This window comes from Thunnus thynnus, chromosome 12 (genome assembly GCF_963924715.1).
Source record: "Thunnus thynnus chromosome 12, fThuThy2.1, whole genome shotgun sequence".
NCBI lineage: Eukaryota > Metazoa > Chordata > Actinopteri > Scombriformes > Scombridae > Thunnus > Thunnus thynnus.
The window spans coordinates 25,477,079-25,496,597 of record NC_089528.1 but is presented as its reverse complement, the minus strand read 5'-3'; the positions used below and the strand labels follow the sequence as shown (position 1 = coordinate 25,496,597).

At 41.9% G+C, this 19,519-nt stretch overlaps 1 protein-coding gene across 1 annotated transcript in view; it reads left to right on the top strand.

Annotated features, from left to right (window-relative positions):
- The window catches only part of lig1 (ligase I, DNA, ATP-dependent), a 54,279-nt gene that overhangs the window by 14,777 nt on the left and 19,983 nt on the right, over window positions 1-19,519 (top strand). The window contains exons 8-20 of the mRNA XM_067606584.1: window positions 834-920; window positions 2,788-2,844; window positions 4,628-4,686; window positions 5,200-5,313; window positions 5,468-5,634; window positions 6,029-6,105; window positions 6,347-6,438; window positions 7,529-7,628; window positions 7,867-7,952; window positions 8,950-9,065; window positions 11,712-11,807; window positions 16,044-16,154; window positions 18,474-18,545. Of these exons, the coding sequence (XP_067462685.1) occupies window positions 834-920; window positions 2,788-2,844; window positions 4,628-4,686; window positions 5,200-5,313; window positions 5,468-5,634; window positions 6,029-6,105; window positions 6,347-6,438; window positions 7,529-7,628; window positions 7,867-7,952; window positions 8,950-9,065; window positions 11,712-11,807; window positions 16,044-16,154; window positions 18,474-18,545 (1,234 nt within the window). The remainder of the gene's footprint in view (window positions 1-833; window positions 921-2,787; window positions 2,845-4,627; window positions 4,687-5,199; window positions 5,314-5,467; window positions 5,635-6,028; window positions 6,106-6,346; window positions 6,439-7,528; window positions 7,629-7,866; window positions 7,953-8,949; window positions 9,066-11,711; window positions 11,808-16,043; window positions 16,155-18,473; window positions 18,546-19,519) is intronic.

The following is a 19,519-nucleotide window of genomic DNA, read 5'->3' as shown; positions in this document are numbered from 1 at the left end:
AATCACTTACTGGCTTTTTACTCGCAAAGGTTTTATTGCATTTACAGTAACAAATGTAGTTGTCGTCAACTTGAGTAATCTTTGTGTTACCTTCACCTGGTTCACTTCACTGTGACCGTTGCACCGCGGCCTCTCTGCTCTGCTGCTCGCTCCGTGTGTGTGTGTGTGTGTGTGTGTGTGTGTGTGTGTGTGTGTGTGTGTGTGTGTGTGTGTGTGTGTGTGTGTGTGTGTGTGTGTGAGGACCTGAGACCTGCCCTTAGAAACACAGAGAGCAGAGAAGCAGCACGACCATAGCAACAGTAAAACACAACAGAGAAATCTCAACATAGTTTTTTATTCTTTTCATTCGGCTTAGGCACTAAAAAAACACACTTAGGTGCTGCATTTAAGTGTTATAATGGAAGATAAAAACCCTGATTAGCTTGACTTTGTGTACGGAGCCTCCATGAAAAACGGGGATGTACGTCCGTGCCGTGACCGGTGGAGGCTGCACAGCCATCGGCCACTGCCAGAGACAAGTTCCACCGATATTGATAGTTTGTTAAATGTCCTATCGACACCTTTTAGACTCTTTTATTAAACATGTTGAACTTTTTCTAAATAAGTGCTGGTATTTTTCTTTTGAGATGAACTTTGCTTCCAGTGTGAAGTAGCTACTTTCCCAAACACTCATTATATTTCAAAGTATCTCATTGTTATGACAGTAGTGTAATTGTGCTTGACTTTTAATCTTCAAAGAAATGTGAATTGGCATCAGTGACCGTAACAGCTGTCACCGTCATTCAGTTAAGACATTCATTTTTGCCTTTTTTGCTTGTTGCATTTTTCCTCAGTGAGTCATCGTCAGGACAGACAGACTACGACCCGTCCAGGTCCAGCTACCATCCTGTGGACCACGCCTGTTGGAAGCAGGGCCAGAAGTAAGTCCTCACCCGCTTTTACTTATCCGACACACTTCTCATCGTTACCAACTTTTGCAGATATCGAAACCCAAAGACTCAAATGTAATTATTCCACCTAGAGTTCCCTGTGTATGAGGAATTTTTGGAATATCACTGAATGTGATGCGAATGTTAAGATGTTACTTGTTTCTTACTTACTTCTAGGGCTGAAACTATCATTTTGAATTGATGAATTGGTCTTAAAAATATCAGAAAACAGAAAAAATGTGCATCAAACATTGCTTGTTTTGTCTGAACCACCCAAAGAGACTCAGTTTACTATCACATAAGACAAAAAAATACAGAGAATCCTCACAGTTCAGAACCAGGAACTAGAAAATATCAATTATCATATTATTTGCAGAATTTTCTGTCGATCAACTAATTGATTGATGGACTGTTTCATCTGTTCTTATTTCAAGACTGTGATCCTAAAGTAAAGCTCTGTGATTTAAAGGTGCAGTGTGTAGAATTTAGTGGCATCTAACAGAACAGACTTGGCAGAAATGGAATATAATATTCATAAGTATATTTTAATTAGTCGATAATGACCTGAAAATAAGAATCATGCTTTCGTTACCTTAAAATAAGCCCTTTATATCTACATAGGGAGCGGGTCCCCTTCCACGGAGCCCACCATGTTTCTACAGTAGCCCAGAACAGACAAACCAAACACTGGCTGTAGAGAGGACCTTTCACGTTTTTCACAGTCATCTACACACTTGGAAGGGGAGGCACTCACTGCTAGATGCCACTAAATCTTACACACTGGTCCTTTTAATATCCTAAATGGTGCCAGTGTAATTTTAAAATTTTGGCTGAGACTCTGGACATGAACTAGTGTTGCATGTCATCCCCATCTTTTTCTCTGACAATTGTTTTTTTTTTTTCTCCTCCACTTCTGACTGTGAAATGAAGGCAAAAAGGTGCACAACTAATCTCCACCTGATACAGTTAACAGGATTTGACTGTTAACTGTTGGTTTGCACCCAACAGTGATGACAGTTGTTGAATTACTGTTGTATTTTATTTTATTTTTTTTAATCTTACCTGTGAGCCAAACTGTCGTGGAAAGCAGCCTGGTTTTCTCTGTGCAACCTTCCTGAGTTAAACATTAAGAATAAAGACTCAGGAATCAAACTCTCAGACGAGGCAAGCTCTCTAACTTGATTGTGCATCAAGGCCACGGTTCGAGTCGTGCTGCTTATACCTGACTTGGACTCCAGTCAAATCCTGTGTACAGTTGTGTTTTGTATTTGTTTTACACTGAGCACCAGATGGGTGAAGTTTATTGCTTCTGGACAGTTGTAGCAGTCACAGAAAAAGTCACTAAATCGACTTTTAAATGATCAAATGAATATTCCGGCTCTCAGATTGTCTCATATTACAAACAAAACCCATCTGCTACTCCAAAAGAGATAAAAATAACACATGTTGATAGTTATTTGATTTATTTCTAAGACCGTAGTGTTCAGAATATTTAAAATGCATTTAAATCCGATGGTCGGTCTGAACAAAGCTCTATAATAAATTCTCTTTTGGAAGTTTTACTCATTAAAAGATGCACTTCTCTCCAGTTTAGCCCCCCCTAATAGATGTTTTTAGTCTGTCAAACTTTATTATAAGGACACAGTTTGCAAACCATGGCAGCTCTGACCTTTGTCCTCCTCTTTGTTACTTTCAATGAATTTTGATAACCCAGAATCAAAGCTTTCTCTACTGTTGCACTAATAGCTAGTTGCTCTGAACAGCTTAGTCAGCTACATGCTGTGAATGTGAAAAAAAAATCTTTTGTCGGTGTGGATGCTTCGCCTGCTAACTACCCCCCTCGCTCATCGCTCTCCAGAGTGCCGTACTTGGCGGTGGCTCGCACCTTTGAGAAGATTGAAGAGGACTCTGGCAGGTAAGAGCTCCATATGGGAGGAAATGATTTTTATTCCAGAATGAGGTAAAGCACCATTTTGGGAGAAAGTGATCACTCCTCCGTTCAAAGGATATACATATACCAAAGCATTTTTTATAGAATTACCATTCAAGCTTCCTGCTGGGAATTTCTGGTATATAATTAGAGAAGTGTGTCCCAGCCAGGGGAAAGTGAGTGAAATTGGATTAATTTTCTGGGGGGGAGGGCAGGGAACTTGAAGAAATCTTACAAATAGGTCAGTGTCCAATGTAACATATTTTTCCCCGTTGGCTCACTTGGCCAGTAGATCAGAGTTTTTACTGGCCGCTTGTATGTTTTTACTGGTCAGGCAGCCAAAAACTTAAAATAACTCTCCATAATTTATTAATTGTATACATAATACGTACAACAGTGAAGTCCCCTTTTAGATTTGGTTGTTGTCTTTTAGTTATGGATATGTAATGTTGATATATTACACAAATATGCAAAATTAGGCAGTAAATGAATGACGTATGAATGTTGTCTGCTGAGACTCGCTGCTGCTGCTGGTAGAGAGGAGGGGCATGCAGCCTTAAGTCTACAAGAATCCAACTCATTTTAAGATACTTAATTAATTAGACTCAATTGTTGCATACATGAACAGTTCGCTATTAGCATAATGAGCTCTGTATAGATGTAAAATACAGCAGCTGTGGATGAGAGGGGAGTTCCCTCACTGCCCGGATTTTGTTTTGCGCTTACGAGCAGTCGTAGGCGACTCTCGTCAAGTAAAACCTAAAGCCCGTTTCATCCTGTCTGTTGTGGACTCTGCTGTGTGCTCTGTATGTGTGTGTGTGTGTGTGTGTGTGAGGAGCTCAGCCGTGCCCTTCGTGCACACAGGTGATGAAGGTGGAAGAGAGAGAGAGACGGAGAGGCAAACATCCCATTCTCTTGCCACCAGCTCCAGTCAGCTGCTCGCAGTAGAGGAAGTGTTTTGTTGTGATTATTATGTACAATGTGAAATTTTCAGCAGCGGCTCTGCACCACACAGCGATGCAAACCCGGCCCTACGCTGTGATTCCAAATTATTTATCGCCCGCCTGGCCAGTGACCCCAATTTATTTGTGTGCCATGACTCTGATTGGCTGTTATGGACCAGTGACTAAACTTTTATTGGCCCCAGGCCATCGGTTATGTCAGACCCTGTAAGTCACCCTCTAGGAATCTTCAACAATGTTTTTTTTCAAGAAAGTTTTTTCAGTTTGATTAAATTTAATGACGGTTTTCAGCAGTTTTTTCCTCTGCAGCTGTCTTGGGAACCTGGCTGATGACTACTCTTGTCTTCTTTTGCAACTCTTAAGTTAAAAATGACAAACAGCGAGAAATAAACTCTTTCAGAAGGGGGAGTGTTTGTGATTTTTTTTTTTTTTTTGTTGTGGAGGAACTATAAATGTTCAGGCGACTGTAGGAATCCAGATCATACATTTTTAAAAGAAAAGTCTCTTGCCAACAAATTGAAAACGCCTTTACAGACTCTCTTAGAATTTTTTTGAGGATACTGAATAACAAATGTCCCGGTAGAACTAATGTCTTGTTTTTCTCCCCACCCACTCGTAAGTGATGTATAGCATTTCATAAATGAACTCTTCATCTGCCTCCCCAGCTTCCGCTTCCGATTAAAACCTCCAGACAAATCTCATTTCCCCACCCCCCCCTCCACCCCCCCTCGGTATTTACAGGATGGCTTTAAAATTAATTTAAGTTGTCTTCCTTGTCTCAAAGCAATCCTGTTGTCATTTCCTAGACTGAGAAACATCGAGACGCTGTCGAACCTATTTCGCTCCGTGCTGCTGCTCTCACCAGGTAAATGGTATTTTATCTCTCCCATAATGCATGCTGATGTAGCTACACAGGCAGCTGGCTGCCAGCCACTCTATCAAGGAGATGATGATGAAGCCAGGTTGTACATAAAAGTGGGAGGATGAGTCAGTTCATTGATGTGTGTATGAGCATGTACCTGTGGGATTCTGATGGTGTGTTGTGCTCTGTGTGTGTGTGTGTGTGTGTGCGTGTTTTTGAGCCTCTGTTTTTCGTGTTCGAGTGTGTTTTATGTGTATTTGGTGGAGTCTGAGAGTTTGTTTCTGTGTCTCTGTGCCCATTTATTTGTGCATGAGTGTGAGTGTGTGTGTGTGTGTGTGTGTGTGTGGCTGTGTCTGAGAGTGTGTTTGTCCATGTGTCCTTGAGTTTGTGTGTCTGTGTTGACTCCTGTGTGTGCCGTCTGTTAATATGTGTGTGTGTCTGTGTTTTTCTGTTGGTATCCATGCTTGTTTGTGTGTGTTTTCAGTGTAATAAAATGTGTGTGTGTTCCCTTCCCAGACGACCTGCTGTGCTGCGTGTACCTGTGTTTGAACCAGCTGGGTCCAGCCTACCTAGGGATGGAGCTCGGCATCGGAGAGACGGTGCTGATGAAAGCTGTTGCTCAAGCAACTGGTAATAGGCGCACACACACACACACACACACGCAATCACTTTGTTGCACCCAAACACTTGCTCGTACATTCCCAGTTTAACCGCTAATGCCACCCCTTCTCTGCTCATCAGCTGGCGATGTGGCTGCTATTTACCGTCTCACTCTTGTTTCCAGGGCGACAATTGGACAAAATCAAGGCAGAGGCACAAGAGAAAGGAGATTTGGGCCTAGTGGCTGAGAGTTCCCGTAGCAACCAGCGCATGATGTTCCAACCGGCCAGTCTGACAGCAGGGGGTGTGTTCAGGAAATTGAAGGAAATTGCCAGCATGAGTGGGAACTCGGTGAGCCACGGAATAACATTTTCATTAAGGGAAAGCAGACTTGGGAAAATATTGTTTTCACACTATTTGCCTCTCAGTATTGGGGTCAGGGAGGGGGAAAAAAGAGGAAATGCTAATGTGTTTGTGTTTTTGAACAAGTAATTATTAGTTTATTTGTCTACTTCAGAGGGAAGGAGGTAGTCTCTCTCAGCCTTTTGAATAAGTCGTCACCTGGCTGGAATCTCGCAAGCAATTAGTTCCCTCTCCTTCCTTGTTGCTGCTGGGTTTCTCTTTTTTTTTTCTTTTACTCTAGACTGAACATGGAGTTTGTACTCGCTGGTGACCTCAGTCTTTTTACATTCTGTCTCCTCTCGCTCTTCTTCTGTGAATCTCAATTTCCTCCCGTCTGCCTCAGGCCATGAATAAGAAAATCGACATCATCAAAGGCCTCTTTGTGGCATGCCGCTTTTCCGAGGCCCGCTATATAGTCAGGTAAAATAACACTCTCTCCAACACATTCGCAGACGAGCTCGACCGCGTGTGTGTGTGTGTGACCACGGGCACACACACATGCACACACACACACATCTGCATCACATAGACACACAAATATTGCAGTGCCTTCTTGCCTCTCTGCATGTATTGCTCAGGCATGTAGCTTGTTGTCATGGGTAGCAGGTGCAAACGGATGTCAACACTTACTGCCGTTGGTCTTGTGGTTTTTGATCGACAGGTCCCTCGCTGGGAAGCTGAGGATAGGACTGGCTGAGCAGAGTGTCCTTTCAGCATTAAGCCAAGCTGTGTGCCTGACACCACCCGGTCAAGGTATTTGTTAATGTTAAAACCGTCAAGCACCCGTCCCGGTGTGAAGCTCTGTAAAAGCAGTTTGTGCTTTAATTCATAAAGAGATGCTCCTCTACATGCGGTATGACCGAATTATCCTCTTGTGATATTTAAATGCTGAGAGGTGACACTTAAAGAGAAGAAGGTAGGGTGTTACAGCAAGTAATAATGCATTTTATTTATAGGACGCTTATTAAAGCAGTGCTAAAATATTCTTTGCAGTCATTAAAACTGTCATAGATGAAACTGGAGACATGAATTTATCAACCGAGCCGATACACAACCAATGAGTAACCTCCAAAAGCATGATAAAAATCAACAAACACAGAAATCCTGATTTAAATAATTGAAATATGAAATCAACATATCTGTGTCGGCGAATCCATCAGTATGACGTTTCGACAGCCTTTCTCTCACCACCTGCTTTTCAACAATGATCCGACCCCCCCCACCCCCCCCGCTATTACCAAACACCACAGAACCACCAAATTAAATAAATTCGTTTCCCCACTTATTAGTATTCGTGGCTTATTCACGACTGGAGGTATGCTTTAATAAGAGTCAATTAGACCAGAGGCTCGGTGGGGAAATTTGCATTGATCTGGTCTGGAAATGTTTTTTGTAAGATTTTTATTTATTTATTTAACCATTATTTAATCAGGCAGGTCAACCAAGAGCAAATTCTTTGTCGGGCTAAAGTGGATCATTACGATGAATAATGTATTCGAATGATTCAGTATTCAGTCGTATTTTTGAATATAGCGTAATTATTCATGTTAAGCTGGGAAACAAAATAATTCATTAGTCCCTCCGTTTTTTTTTTTTTTTTTTTGCAAACCACCTGACCACATCGGCAGTGAAATGAGTCCAAGCAGCACGGCGGAAAACACTCGAGGTGCAGCTGTACACGAGTAATTGCAACTGTCGCGAGTCTCGTGTGTTTCCCGGTCCCTTTTGAAGTGCCTCTGAACTTTCATTCTAACAAACGTTGGGCCATACAAACTGTTCAAACATTTACACTGGTCTGTTTTTAAATGCATCTTTTTTCCCTCCTTCCCCTCCTTCCTTATAGGTTTCCCTCCCGCTGTGATCGACGCAGGGAAGGGGATGAGCACCGAGAGCAGGCGGGCTTGGATTGAACAAAAGAGTCTCATTCTCAAACAGACTTACTGGTAACTGAAGCCTAAGCAAAACCACCACCCCACCCACCCACCCCTCATTTCACTTTGCAGTCTCTCCTCAGCCCCACTACAATGCTTCATCCCCCTTAAGCCCTGTCCCTCATTCTCCCTCACTCATTCCTCTCTTTCATTTTGGATGATATTGATTTTTTTTCTTCTTCTTTGTTGTTCTTCCCAAACACCCTGCCTTGTCTCCTGCTCACTCCCCCCCCCCTCCCCTCCCGTCCAGCGAGATGCCCAATTACGATGTCCTCATCCCCGTTCTGCTAAAAGAGGGCATAGACCAGTTGCCCAATCACTGCAAGCTCACTCCAGGTAAGCAGCCCATCAGGTGACGCACACCATTCAAAAACGGTGGCTGGGTGTGTGTGTGCGCTTATCGATCCGTTCAGCGGAGGTGAGTCAGTTATTTTAGTTGAGTCATTTATCACAGAAAGATAAAAGATACCCCTAAACTAAGGATTAACTCCCAATTACACTGTTGTCAAGCTATTTGTGATAAGAAGCCTTGACACCAAGGTAGGAAATTAATACCAGCCGCCATCTCAACGCCGCTAAATTGGGAAGCTAAATTGGCTGTGGTTGGTCAGGTAGATGAATCTACCAGCTATTCTGGCAGGTGAACAATTGTTATTCAGAAGGCTGCTCTGTTCTAAAATGCAATATAGTTAAAGGAGCCGGTGAATTTTAGATAGCACCAGCCGGCTCGGACAAAACGTTACTGTCCTGTCGTATCTGGCTCCGGTGCTCCGTAAGCTGCAATTAAAGGAATTTGTTTGGTACATTTACATTATATCACTCCTGCTGCTGCTTTTGAAGCTTAACTTTTTAGCAGTGCAGCCTAAGGGGATGTGAGTCAGAGAACTTTTCATATTAGGGCCAAATTAGAATACAGACAAACTAATTTTCAACTATGGTTCTGTCAGAGAAAACAGTTGTGGGTGTGATGCAGTCGTGTCATGCGGGAATGTGTCAGCAGAGCTAATTTCACAGCTACTGGGGTTTTTTTTTTTTTTTTTTTGCATTTGGCAAAATGGATCTGAGATCTGCCTCTCTGTCTAACCTGGAGGCCTGTTATTGCTCAGCCCCTCCCTTCCTCCTCCTCTCCTCCTCGTACAAGAAAGTGGCAAATGAAGAAAAGTTCTCCTGGGCTAACTCACAATTAGATTCTGAACTATTTATGATTCATGAAAAATGCATCACTGCTTTTTTTTTTTTTTTTTTTTTTTTTTTTTTGTAGGTAGCTTTAGTGTCCCGCTGTTTTTTAAGCTGTTTACTTCCTCCAATTCTCTCGTCACCTGTCCTCTCACAGGTGTACCGCTGAGACCTATGTTGGCTCACCCCACCAAGGGGGTCGGAGAGGTGATGAAGAGGTTCGACGAGGCAGCGTTCACCTGCGAGTACAAATACGACGGAGAGCGTGCGCAGGTGTGTGTGTGTGTGTGTGTGTGTGTGTATATGTGTATATGTGTGTGTACACAGTAGGTGGCAAAGTGACGGAGTGCAACTGTTTGTTTTTTCTTCCGTTTGGCACCGAACATATGCCTGCTGAATTTTGTATGCATATACCTCTCGGCTGTGTTCTTTGAGTGTGAGGTATTGCCGTTCTGTGAGTTATTTTTCCCCTCTCTCTCTCTCTCTCTCTCTCTCGCTGTGTGTTCACTTGACTGTGTGCACACATGCATGGCGTTTCTGTACGGTGGGTGTGTGTGTGTGTGTGAGTGCCTGTGCCTATTCTTTTAAGATAAACAGTAGTGCTGCTTTTGCCCTGGGCCCGTAGGCAGAGCGAGCTACTTCTGCCATTATGGACCAGAGAGAAGAAGAAGGAAAAGGAGGAGGAGGAGGAGGAGGAGGGGAGGGTGGGGAGATATAGAGAGAGAGGTGAGGAAAGAGGCTAGAGACAGTGAAGGCAAGATGCATAAGAGGGGAGAGGGAGACCGACACGAAGACGCGACGGGAGACATCAGTCGAGCTGTGGAAATTCGGAGACAGAGAGACATATAAAGAGACACAGCAAGACAGAGATTGTAATGTAAACCCCTCCAGCTGTATTGGTAATTTTGGACAGTCATGCCAATAAAGTGCCTTTGAACTGAGTTGAATTGAGAAGAAGAGAGACGAGCAGAGAGAGAGAGAGAGAGAGATGGGATGGAGACAGAACGAGTGAGCCCTATGACGTCCTCCTTTTCTTTCCCTTTCTCTCTCTCTCTGTCTCTCTCTCTCTCTCACACATACTGGTCTCACCGCAGTGGACACTACCTCAAACAGCCAGCAGAGGGACTCGTGATACACCACTCGTAAAACACTCCCTCTCTGTTAGTGTGTGTGTGTGTGTGTTCAGATTTTGTGAATAACTATAAAGTGTGTATCTGCGTGTGTGTGTGTGTGTGTGTGTGTGTGTGTGTGTGTGTGTGGCATCTGATGAATCAAAATAAGTGTGTATGCATGCAGGGAAGTATGTGTCCCATCAAATCAGCCGAGTAAGTGATTGTCTGTGTATTTCATCTTTATTTTATGAGTTTTATTTGTCAGAGACAAGGCTCATTGATCAATAGAAGAAAATAAAAACTGTAATTGAGCCAGTGTCATCTGTTGTCCCGTCCACATGTTCAAACGACGTCCCAACAATCGACTAAAACAACGTTTCATGTGAATTTATGTATACAAAGCAGAAACATAATAAGAATTGCGCACAAGGCAATACATTATAGCTCAGACTTGATTTTAATGGCAGTGTAATGGCGGTTGGCCTCATTAAGCCGAGACAAATGATAATAAAGAAAATAAAAAGATGTAAGGAAAAGAATAGAAGAGGAGCGATGAAGACAAATAGAGCAAGACAGATTAGAAGATGCTCCAGAGAAGAAAACTAGTGTTATAATGTTCACATGCTTGATTGTTAATGACCCACATCTTCAACTTTTTGCCAATGAACAAAGGTAACTATTGATTTCTCTCGTGCAAAGCTCATACTATTCAATTTTGTATTGCCCAAAATCACAAATCATCAAATTAGCCTTAAAGGGCTTTACAATCTGTAGAGCATATGGCACCCTCTATCTTTAGACTAGTCAGTTCAAATGAGGAAAAAACTACCCCCCCAAAAAAAACTAGAAAATGATAAACAGAGGAGGGATCTCTCCAGAGTATAAAGACTGGACAGAAATAACAATAGTAAAATTACAATATGGAGAAACAGAATGATAATTTTAGACTTTGCAAAAGTGTATGAGTTGCAGGAGGACATTTCACAACTTCCAGTTGTTGCCAAAAGCGGTAGAACCTGAGACACACGAGCTTTTTCTCTGTAATGTTGCCCTGGAAAGAGGACAGACTACACACATACACACACACACACGCAGGTGATGCAAAACTCAAGGATAATATTCATTCAGAAGGAGAGAGAGAGGTCTGACCCAACAGAGCGACAGGTGCGATTGCTCGTTTTATCCTGTGCGGTGGGACTTCTACAGCGTGTTCTGTGATGTTGGCCCATTGAAAGCGCCAAGTGCTCTATAATGCACATCTGTAGACATGGCGGAGTAAAAGGGAAATGTTTAGTTTATTTTAGTTGGATGCAACGTCGCCCTGTTAGAGTCAGAGCCCACATGGTCCCAGGTTTACTTTCATTCATAAAACCGTCGTTGCATAAGTAAACAGGTGAGGTTGAAGTTGTTCTCAATCATCTATGTACATGATGCAAGTCATGACAGACAGCAAGCTGTGATTGTAGTCTGCTAGCAAGCATTGGAGTCTATGATCACCCAAAGTGACACAGAGATCATCTCAAAAGACAAAAGTATTGTGTAGATACTTTGATACTGAGATCCTGAAGACTAACGTGATTTATGACTCTGTAGTCACCTAATCTGACACAGTGGCCCAATCTTGGCATTATACCACCACCATCTATCAAGCTAAATCATAAAAACCTACATTTCATTTGTACTATTAACACTGACCTGTTTTTAAACATGTGTTTACTTACTAAACTGAAATACTACAAAAAGCACATCCTGTATTTTATTCCTTGTGTTTTGTTTTGTTTTGTTTTGTCCCCCCCCCCCCTTATAGATTCACATTCTGGAGAGCGGTGAGGTTAGAATATTCAGCCGCAACCAAGAAGACAACACCAGCAAATACCCCGATATCATCTCTCGCATTCCCAAGGTAAAACACTCGAACACACAGAGCGACGCTGCTCGGCCCCTGGGAGAGAAGAGAGTCAGCCTGAGCCGTGATTTGTCAAATGAGGGCTTTTTACAGCTGTGTGGATAACAACTGCACACATTTATCTCACTCAATCTGTCTTTCATTTTGCCTTTTTTTCATATTTCTGGTTTCCATAAGCCCACTCTTCCTCGCTGTCTCAGATTGGAAACCCCCCTTTTTTCAAAGTTTATCTGCTCCTTTTCTTGTCCTCTTCCTCCTTCAGTCACTAAAAGCTACTATTAGTCATCAAATTTCTTCTTTTTTTTAATTCAGAGAGTTGTTTATTCAGGCGGGATAATTTTCTAGTCATGCGGATGCTGTTGTCACCCTAATAGATGTCAAAAACACTTGTCATTTAAGCTAAAATCACAGAAGTGGGTAGACTTGCCAAATTAGTGAGGTTCTGCTTGCGTGGGAAGAGAAAGAGAGAGAGAGAGAGAGAGAGATCACCCAGGACCTGAAGCTCTGGCAGTTGGCCTGGGAGGTTATCTGAGCATGCTCACTACCTAGACGCCTGCTGAGCATATTTTTTTTCTGCTTTTAGTAAGGAACTGCAATGTAGTATCAAAATAAAGGTACGTCTGTTTGCTCTCTCCTTTTCAAGACTTTGTCCGGCACACACACAACTGTTATTGAAACATCAATAACGTTAAAAGAAAATCATGTTTCGTTTCATTTTATCTACACTGTGTGGCCACCTTTTTCCAGTTCAGACCCATCCGTAGCAGAATTCAGGCTCGATATCACTTTGGAACGTTTCTCAGCTGAAATACAAACGTGGCACGCGTGATATCTCAGATGTCAATCACTGGAAAGTATTGTGTGTTTTTTTTCAAGGTTGTCATGAATGAAATCCCAGACACAGACAAGCGTTAAATATAGTTTTTTGGACATTGTGGTCACTTATGTCTCCTCCTCTTAACTCAGCTGTTTATTGTGTTAAACTGATCATGACTCAACCTGTGCAGATGTGCTGCAGACTAGAGAAAAAGCAGAAAAAAAACCCTCTCAGTACTTTCTATAAGTAAACTTGTAACTGAATCTCTGGTTGTAAATCTAGTTTCACTCCTACGTTCCTGTTCTTATTTTCAAACATCAGCCTTATTTTATTGTTTACTCGTAGCTTTATCAGAGCCGGTTTTTAAGATAACGGAAACGCACACTGAACATTTTCTACTGCTTCATATCAAAAGCTCTTCACAGGCCCCCGGTGCCTTTTTTTTTTTTTTTTTTGGTTTCAAGGCACTGACCATGAACCAGAACATCCCGGGGTCTAGTCTAGTCTAGCCGGGGACCCCTTGTTGCATGTCGTTCCCCTTATCTTTATCTCTCTTTGATTTCCTGTCATCTCCCTACAGTCGACTCGCTAATTCGCCACATTAAAAAAAAAAAAAAAACGCCTAAAAGAAGGCTGTGAAGCAGTCATAGGAAATGTTTTAGTCAAGTTAGCTTGATTAGCAGTGCCATTGTTTTAAAGACAAGAAATTATAAGGAAATAAAGGCTCTTACTGCACACTTCCATCACATCATGAATGGTAAACAACTTCTTTTGTGTGGAAAGTCAATCACGCCGTGCCAGCATGACTTCAGCGGTTGGTTGCTTATGGCTTAACCCCGTCTATCATAATAAAAAAAAAACAGCATTAGGTAATTGCAGCGAAGGAAAAGTTCACTTCTGAGTGTTACCCCCCCCCCCCCCCCGCCGCCGCCACCGCTTCCTGTCAGTTTATCTGTCTTTCTCTCTTCACACCCTGTATCTCATCGTTTCACATAACATCTGCCCTCTCACGTTTTCCTCTCGCACTGATTTTCATTTCTCCGGTTATTGCTCCTTTTTTTCTTTCTCATAACTTTAAAAGCTACGTGGCTCTTTGTCTCCCGCCCTCACCCCTCACCGCGCCCTCTCTCTCTCTCCGTCCACCCGTCTAATCAATTCTCTCTCTCTCTCTCTCTCTCTCTCTCTCTCTCTCTCTCTCTCTCTCTCTCTCTCTCTCTCTCTCTCTCTCTCTCTCTCTCTCTCTCTCTCTCTCTCTCTCTCTCTCTCTCTCTCTCTCTCTCCTCTTTTCTTCTTCATTACTTCTTGATGACACCTGTTCATTCCCTCACTACTCCCCGCTGTCTTTTTCACCTCTGTTTCTCTTCTCTTCTCTCGCTCTTTTCTTATTCATTCTTTGTCTCCTTCTTCCTCTCATCTTTTCTCAGCGCTTTGATTCAGCCTGTCTGTAATTTCACCTTTTTTTTTGGGTCCGTGTATGTCTCTTTGCCTCTTTTACCCTTCCCCTCTCACCACTCTTCTCTTCTCTTCTCTCTCCCCTTTACAGCCTTACATATTCTCCTGCTCCTGTTCTTTTTTTTTTTCTTCATTGCCTGTCGGTGCTCCTGACTGCCATCTTCTCTCACCTTTTTTGATTCTGCTTTCATTTCCTTTTTATCCACCCCACCCCCCCCCCACCCCCCCTCCAATCTCCCCTCACCATTTGTCTTTCACACTCTCTTTCCACACACTCCCCCCCCCTCACTCCCTTTTTAAAACCTTTTCTTTCACTTCTTTCCCCAGTCTTTTCTCTCCTGCTTGTCTCACTTCTCATTCTCTCTAACCAGTTTTTCTCCAAGTCTTTCTCCTTTCTCTCTCTCTCATCATTACCTCTGGCTAAACTCAGAGGGGTTTCAGATGAAAAAAAAAAACGATAAACGAAGTGAAAAACTTGGGTGTCAGCCATTTGTTTTTCATTTGCACGTCGTAGGGGGAAAAGCGCATCGTTTTTTTGTTTTTAAGTGATTGCATCATTTTATTTAATTTGCGCTCGGGATAACTGTCTCCTGTTTACTTAATTTATGACACTTCATTTATTTGCGCTGCGAAAACACACCATGTCTGTTGTTTTTAAAATTAAGCTCTCATCGGAGGAAATCGATTGCCGATCATTAACTCGGGCCCGACGATTGATTAAAGAAACTGCTCGAAATTTGCATCCCCTTGTTCCCTCACATTAGGTTGTCATGGCAGCGTCTCGGCGAGTGTCGACACACATCCTTGTGAATGCAATGAATGAACAGCGCCTGAGTGAAACTTCACACTAACACACATCGCCTTGCACAGAGGAGATGGTCTGATTAGATTTTACAGCACCTTGCTGCATTATTTTGCATATTAATGAGGGAAAAGTAATTTTCCTGAAGCTAGCATAGAGCTTTAATGCTTTAAGTTATGAATTAATAGTAATACATTAATATTAATACAAATACATTAATTGTTCATTAATGCCCTACTTAGCCTAATGACCCGCTAACCGGTTGTGTGTGATATATAACGGTGAGACTGTTTTCCAAACAACCTGTTACCTCTAATACATCCCTCAGCCTGATTGAATTGATCCCTCTTAGACTGGAGCGGCTGATGAGCTCTCTTTCTGGGTCAGGTTGTAAATTTTAAAGGATCCTGGCGGCCCCCAAATCGACCAGGAAGTAAGAGATTAACATCCTTTAAGCCTCACACGCAGGATTTTGGTGGCAGATAATTAGCAGTCACTTCAGTCTGATCTTGATGGTCAAAGCAATCTGCCCATGAGCTAGATGCTTTATTTCCCAGACTAAACCCTATCAGAGTTTGTTTCCCTGCACAGGGAAATAACTATCAGCTGCCGGAGCCGTTTTTTTACTTAATGCCGAGGAAAAAAAACAGCTGAGAAACAAACTGTAAAGAGTCTCATGTGGAGCATTTGGCTTTTGGCACAAAGTGGGCATCCGACCAAAAGAGGGGGTGTGTTTTAACAATTTGGCAACTAGCGAAATACAGAAGAAGAGACGGCAGCAACAGATATGGCTACTCAAGAGAAAGCGATAAATGTAGAGGCGAAAAATGTTAATGTGTTGACTTTTTTGAAGTATTTGGTGATAAATTGAGGGCAACTGCAGGTCCTGAAACAGCCTGAACATGTTTTCAGATGGATTTCCTGCATTCATGCCTGTTGAAAGCAGCCAGTCGAGTCTCGTCCTCAGTTTAAATCTCTTAAGTTTGTTAAATTTTCTTCTATTACATTTTCCAGACAGTCCTCTGGTGTTGCTTATATGTTGGCAAATAACATCATCTGACTTTTTTATATATATATAATGGAAAAACCCTCCTTGTCCCTCTGTTGAACATCATCTCTCATCTCTTTATTCATTGCTGTATCTTCATCATGTCCCCTACAGATGAAGAAGGACTCGGTGGTGTCCTGCGTCCTGGACACCGAGGCGGTGGCCTGGGATCGTGAGAAGAAACAGATCCAACCCTTCCAGGTCCTCACCACCCGTAAGAGGAAGGTATGGATGGAGATACGGACAGACAAAAAGATGAATGAAATGCTTCAGGTGTCAAAAAGGTAGAGAGGAGGAGGTAGGGGGAAAAAAAGGTTGAAGGGAGAAAACAAGACAGAGATGGAGACCTGAAGAGGAGAGGAGAGGTGGATAATAGAGTGAAATGATGCAGCAGATGGACAGAGAAAGAGCAGACAGAAGAGGGAGAGAGACTGATAAGTAGGAGAGAGAGGAGTCAAATGGATCGAGGGGAGAGAGGTAGTGAGGTAAAGGGGGGGGTGAGATTGCAAATGTCAGCAAGGTGTTTTTTTTTTCAGTGTTGATCAGAGTAACGGCCTCTTTTCACCACACCAATCACATTAGAATGAAACTGCTGCCTTTACCTTGGTGGTTTTTTGGTGTTTTTTTTTTTTGGATGCATGATGACATCCCTGAAAATTAGGAAAGGATAAAATTAGTGTGCAAATACAGAGAGCACGATGATGAAAATGGGTGAAAATGATTATCCTGATGATATTTTGCTGGATATTGTTACCGCCACTATGAAATCATGACTGTTTTTGTAATGACGGTTTGATGCACAAACTGATTGTACTGCCCTTCTGGCGTTTTTGTAACAATATCTTCACTGTTTTACCACCACAAGTGTTTCTGCTGAAATGAATTTTTTTTTTTTTTTTTCCAGATGAGGAGATTAAACTAATATACAGACTAATTAAACATCATTAATGAGCGGAGGGGAAAGTAATGAGAGACTGAAGAGGAGAATGAAGGAGAAGAGGGATAAATCAGGAGAGAAAATGTTTTATTGCAGATGCTGCCGTTTCATTTTGTGTCGCTGATAACATCTCTTCACCGCTGGCTACTGGTCATAGGATTTATTTATTTATTTATTTTTTGATATCAAGTTTTGGGAGAAGTGATTTCTTAAAGAGGCGCTTCATAAATTCACATACACGACCCTTTTAGAGCGAAGAATAAAGATATTACATGTAGGGCTGCGACTAACGATTATTCTCATTATCGATTATCTCGATTAATGGTCTGGTCTATAAAAAAAATCAGAAAATAGTGAAAAAATGACGTCTTCAGTTGTCTTGTTTAGTCCAACCAACAGTCCAAAACCCAAAGATATTCAATTTAATATCATATACGCACAACAAAGACAAGCATTCAATCATTACATTTGAGAAGTTGAAAACAAACTGATACATTTCCTGTTGATGAACTTTATCGATTAATCATCGCAGCTGTAATTATGAGAAATACGGTCAACACATCTTACTCAGTGTTTGATAAAATGCTGTAATTAATGTTGTAAACTGGGAATATTTTTAATCACATTTCACAAAAAACACAATTTATCTCTGATTATAAAATGTTATGCCAATAACTTTTTGCCAAATTAGTTTATAAAATTAGCAAATGTTTGGTTAGAATAATCTGATATTTCATATTCATGGTGCGTTTCTTCTTGGGGCGTTACGCCACCTGTGGATCAATGAGATCATGTAAAACCATTGGCAGGGATGTTTATTGTAGGGCAGCAACTACTAGTTATTTTCATTATCAATTGATCTGCTGCTGATTAATCGTTCTGTCTATAAAATGTCAGTAAAAATCCAAAGATACTCAGTTTACTGTCATGTATGACACAGCAAATAAAATAGTTTCCAGTTAATTTTCTGTCAATTGATTAATTAACTAATCATTGCAGCGCCGGTGTTTTGCATCACTGGCAAAAAAAAAAAACTCCAACCTCCACAGGGTAGCTTTTAATTATCGGGATGCAACCTGATTTACTAAATCACTGGTTTGAAACTTTTAGCTCGGAAAGAAAGGATTTTACTCACAAACTTAGTGATTTTGGAACAGCTGGTGCAACACTGGGACGGCGGTAGAAATCATATAATAAGGTAGAGTAGATGGTGTAGAAACCGGCACAAGTAAACAAACTCAGAATAAACAGTATGAGGTGCAAGAGAGGTGAAAATAGGAGAGGAAGAAGTAGGAGAGGTGAGTGAAGTGAAGTGCAGGAAGTAATAGGCTGAAAGAGGAGGAGGGGGGTGGGTGGGGGAGGGGGGGGTGAAACACAGCGAGGGGGGTCTGATGCTGTTAAAATGTAGAGAGAAGTCGTGTTGGTTAACTCTCAAGATGAACAGGAGGGAAATCAAAGGCCTCTTTGTAACATGTCCCAAGGTTGGATGTAGCGATTTGTGAATAAGATGCGTTTATTTGCATATTTTTGTCAAGGGGAGAAAACATTAAAATGTATATGTGTGTGTGTGTGTGTGTGTGTGTTTGTGTCTCAATGCCTCCCTGCAGGATGTGGATGCCTCAGAGATCAAAGTCCAAGTGTGTGTGTACGCCTTTGACCTCCTCTATCTCAACGGCGAGGTAAGGGCCCGGTGATGATGAGGCAAATATAACCCTGACATCTCTCTCAGCGCTGCCGTCATCATTTTAAACCGGCATGTGTGTGTATGTGCGCGTGTGTTTATTGTTTGTAAGCGTGCCTGCATGCTCGCCGCCCTGCCAAGATGCCAACGATGTCCCTGAATACCAATGATGGTGCTACTGGAGCCCGTAACTAGATAATGATTGTAATGCTCAATGTAATTCCAGTAGAGTGTGTCTGAGTGTGTGTGTGTGTGTCTGTCTGAGAGAGCTTTTTTGAGACTGTGTGTGCGGTGGACGGTAATCGTGACTCATGGGACTGTGAGTGTGTGCTTGTGTGTACACGTCTCTTAAAAAAAAACAACAACTTCTCTTTCCATCCAAATAATGCACAATTTTTTTTGTTAGTTTCCTGAAAGTCAGCTGAAGAACAGACAATGTAAATCAGTCAATGTTCCCATCAGCTGGTGGAACCTGAGTTTTCCCAAGTGGACCAACAAAATTACATAATTGAAAGAGCACCAGCGAGTTTTAAATTGTGTCATTTCATTGCTGTTTCCAACACAATATGGCATTTACAGTTGTCTGCAAAAAATTCAGGCACCCCTTAACAAATAATTTTTTTTTTTTTACTTGAAAAGATGTAAACACAGTCTCTGGAGGATGCGGAACATAAAACACAATATTTTCAGCAAACATTAATGCATAGTTTTTTTTTTTTTTTATATCATAAAATGAACAAAAATAAAAAAACATTGTGGCGTGTGCAAAAGTTTGGGCACCCTACAGATTGGGTACTTAGTAACAGCCCCTCTGGCAGTTATCACAGCTTGCAGACGTCTTTTGTAGCCAAGCTAACAGTCTTTCAATTCTTGTATTTAGGATTTTCTCTCATTCTTCCTCGCAAAAAAAAGGCTTCTAGTTCTGTAATATTCTCGAGCCGTCTTGCATGCACAGTTCTTTTAAGATCCACC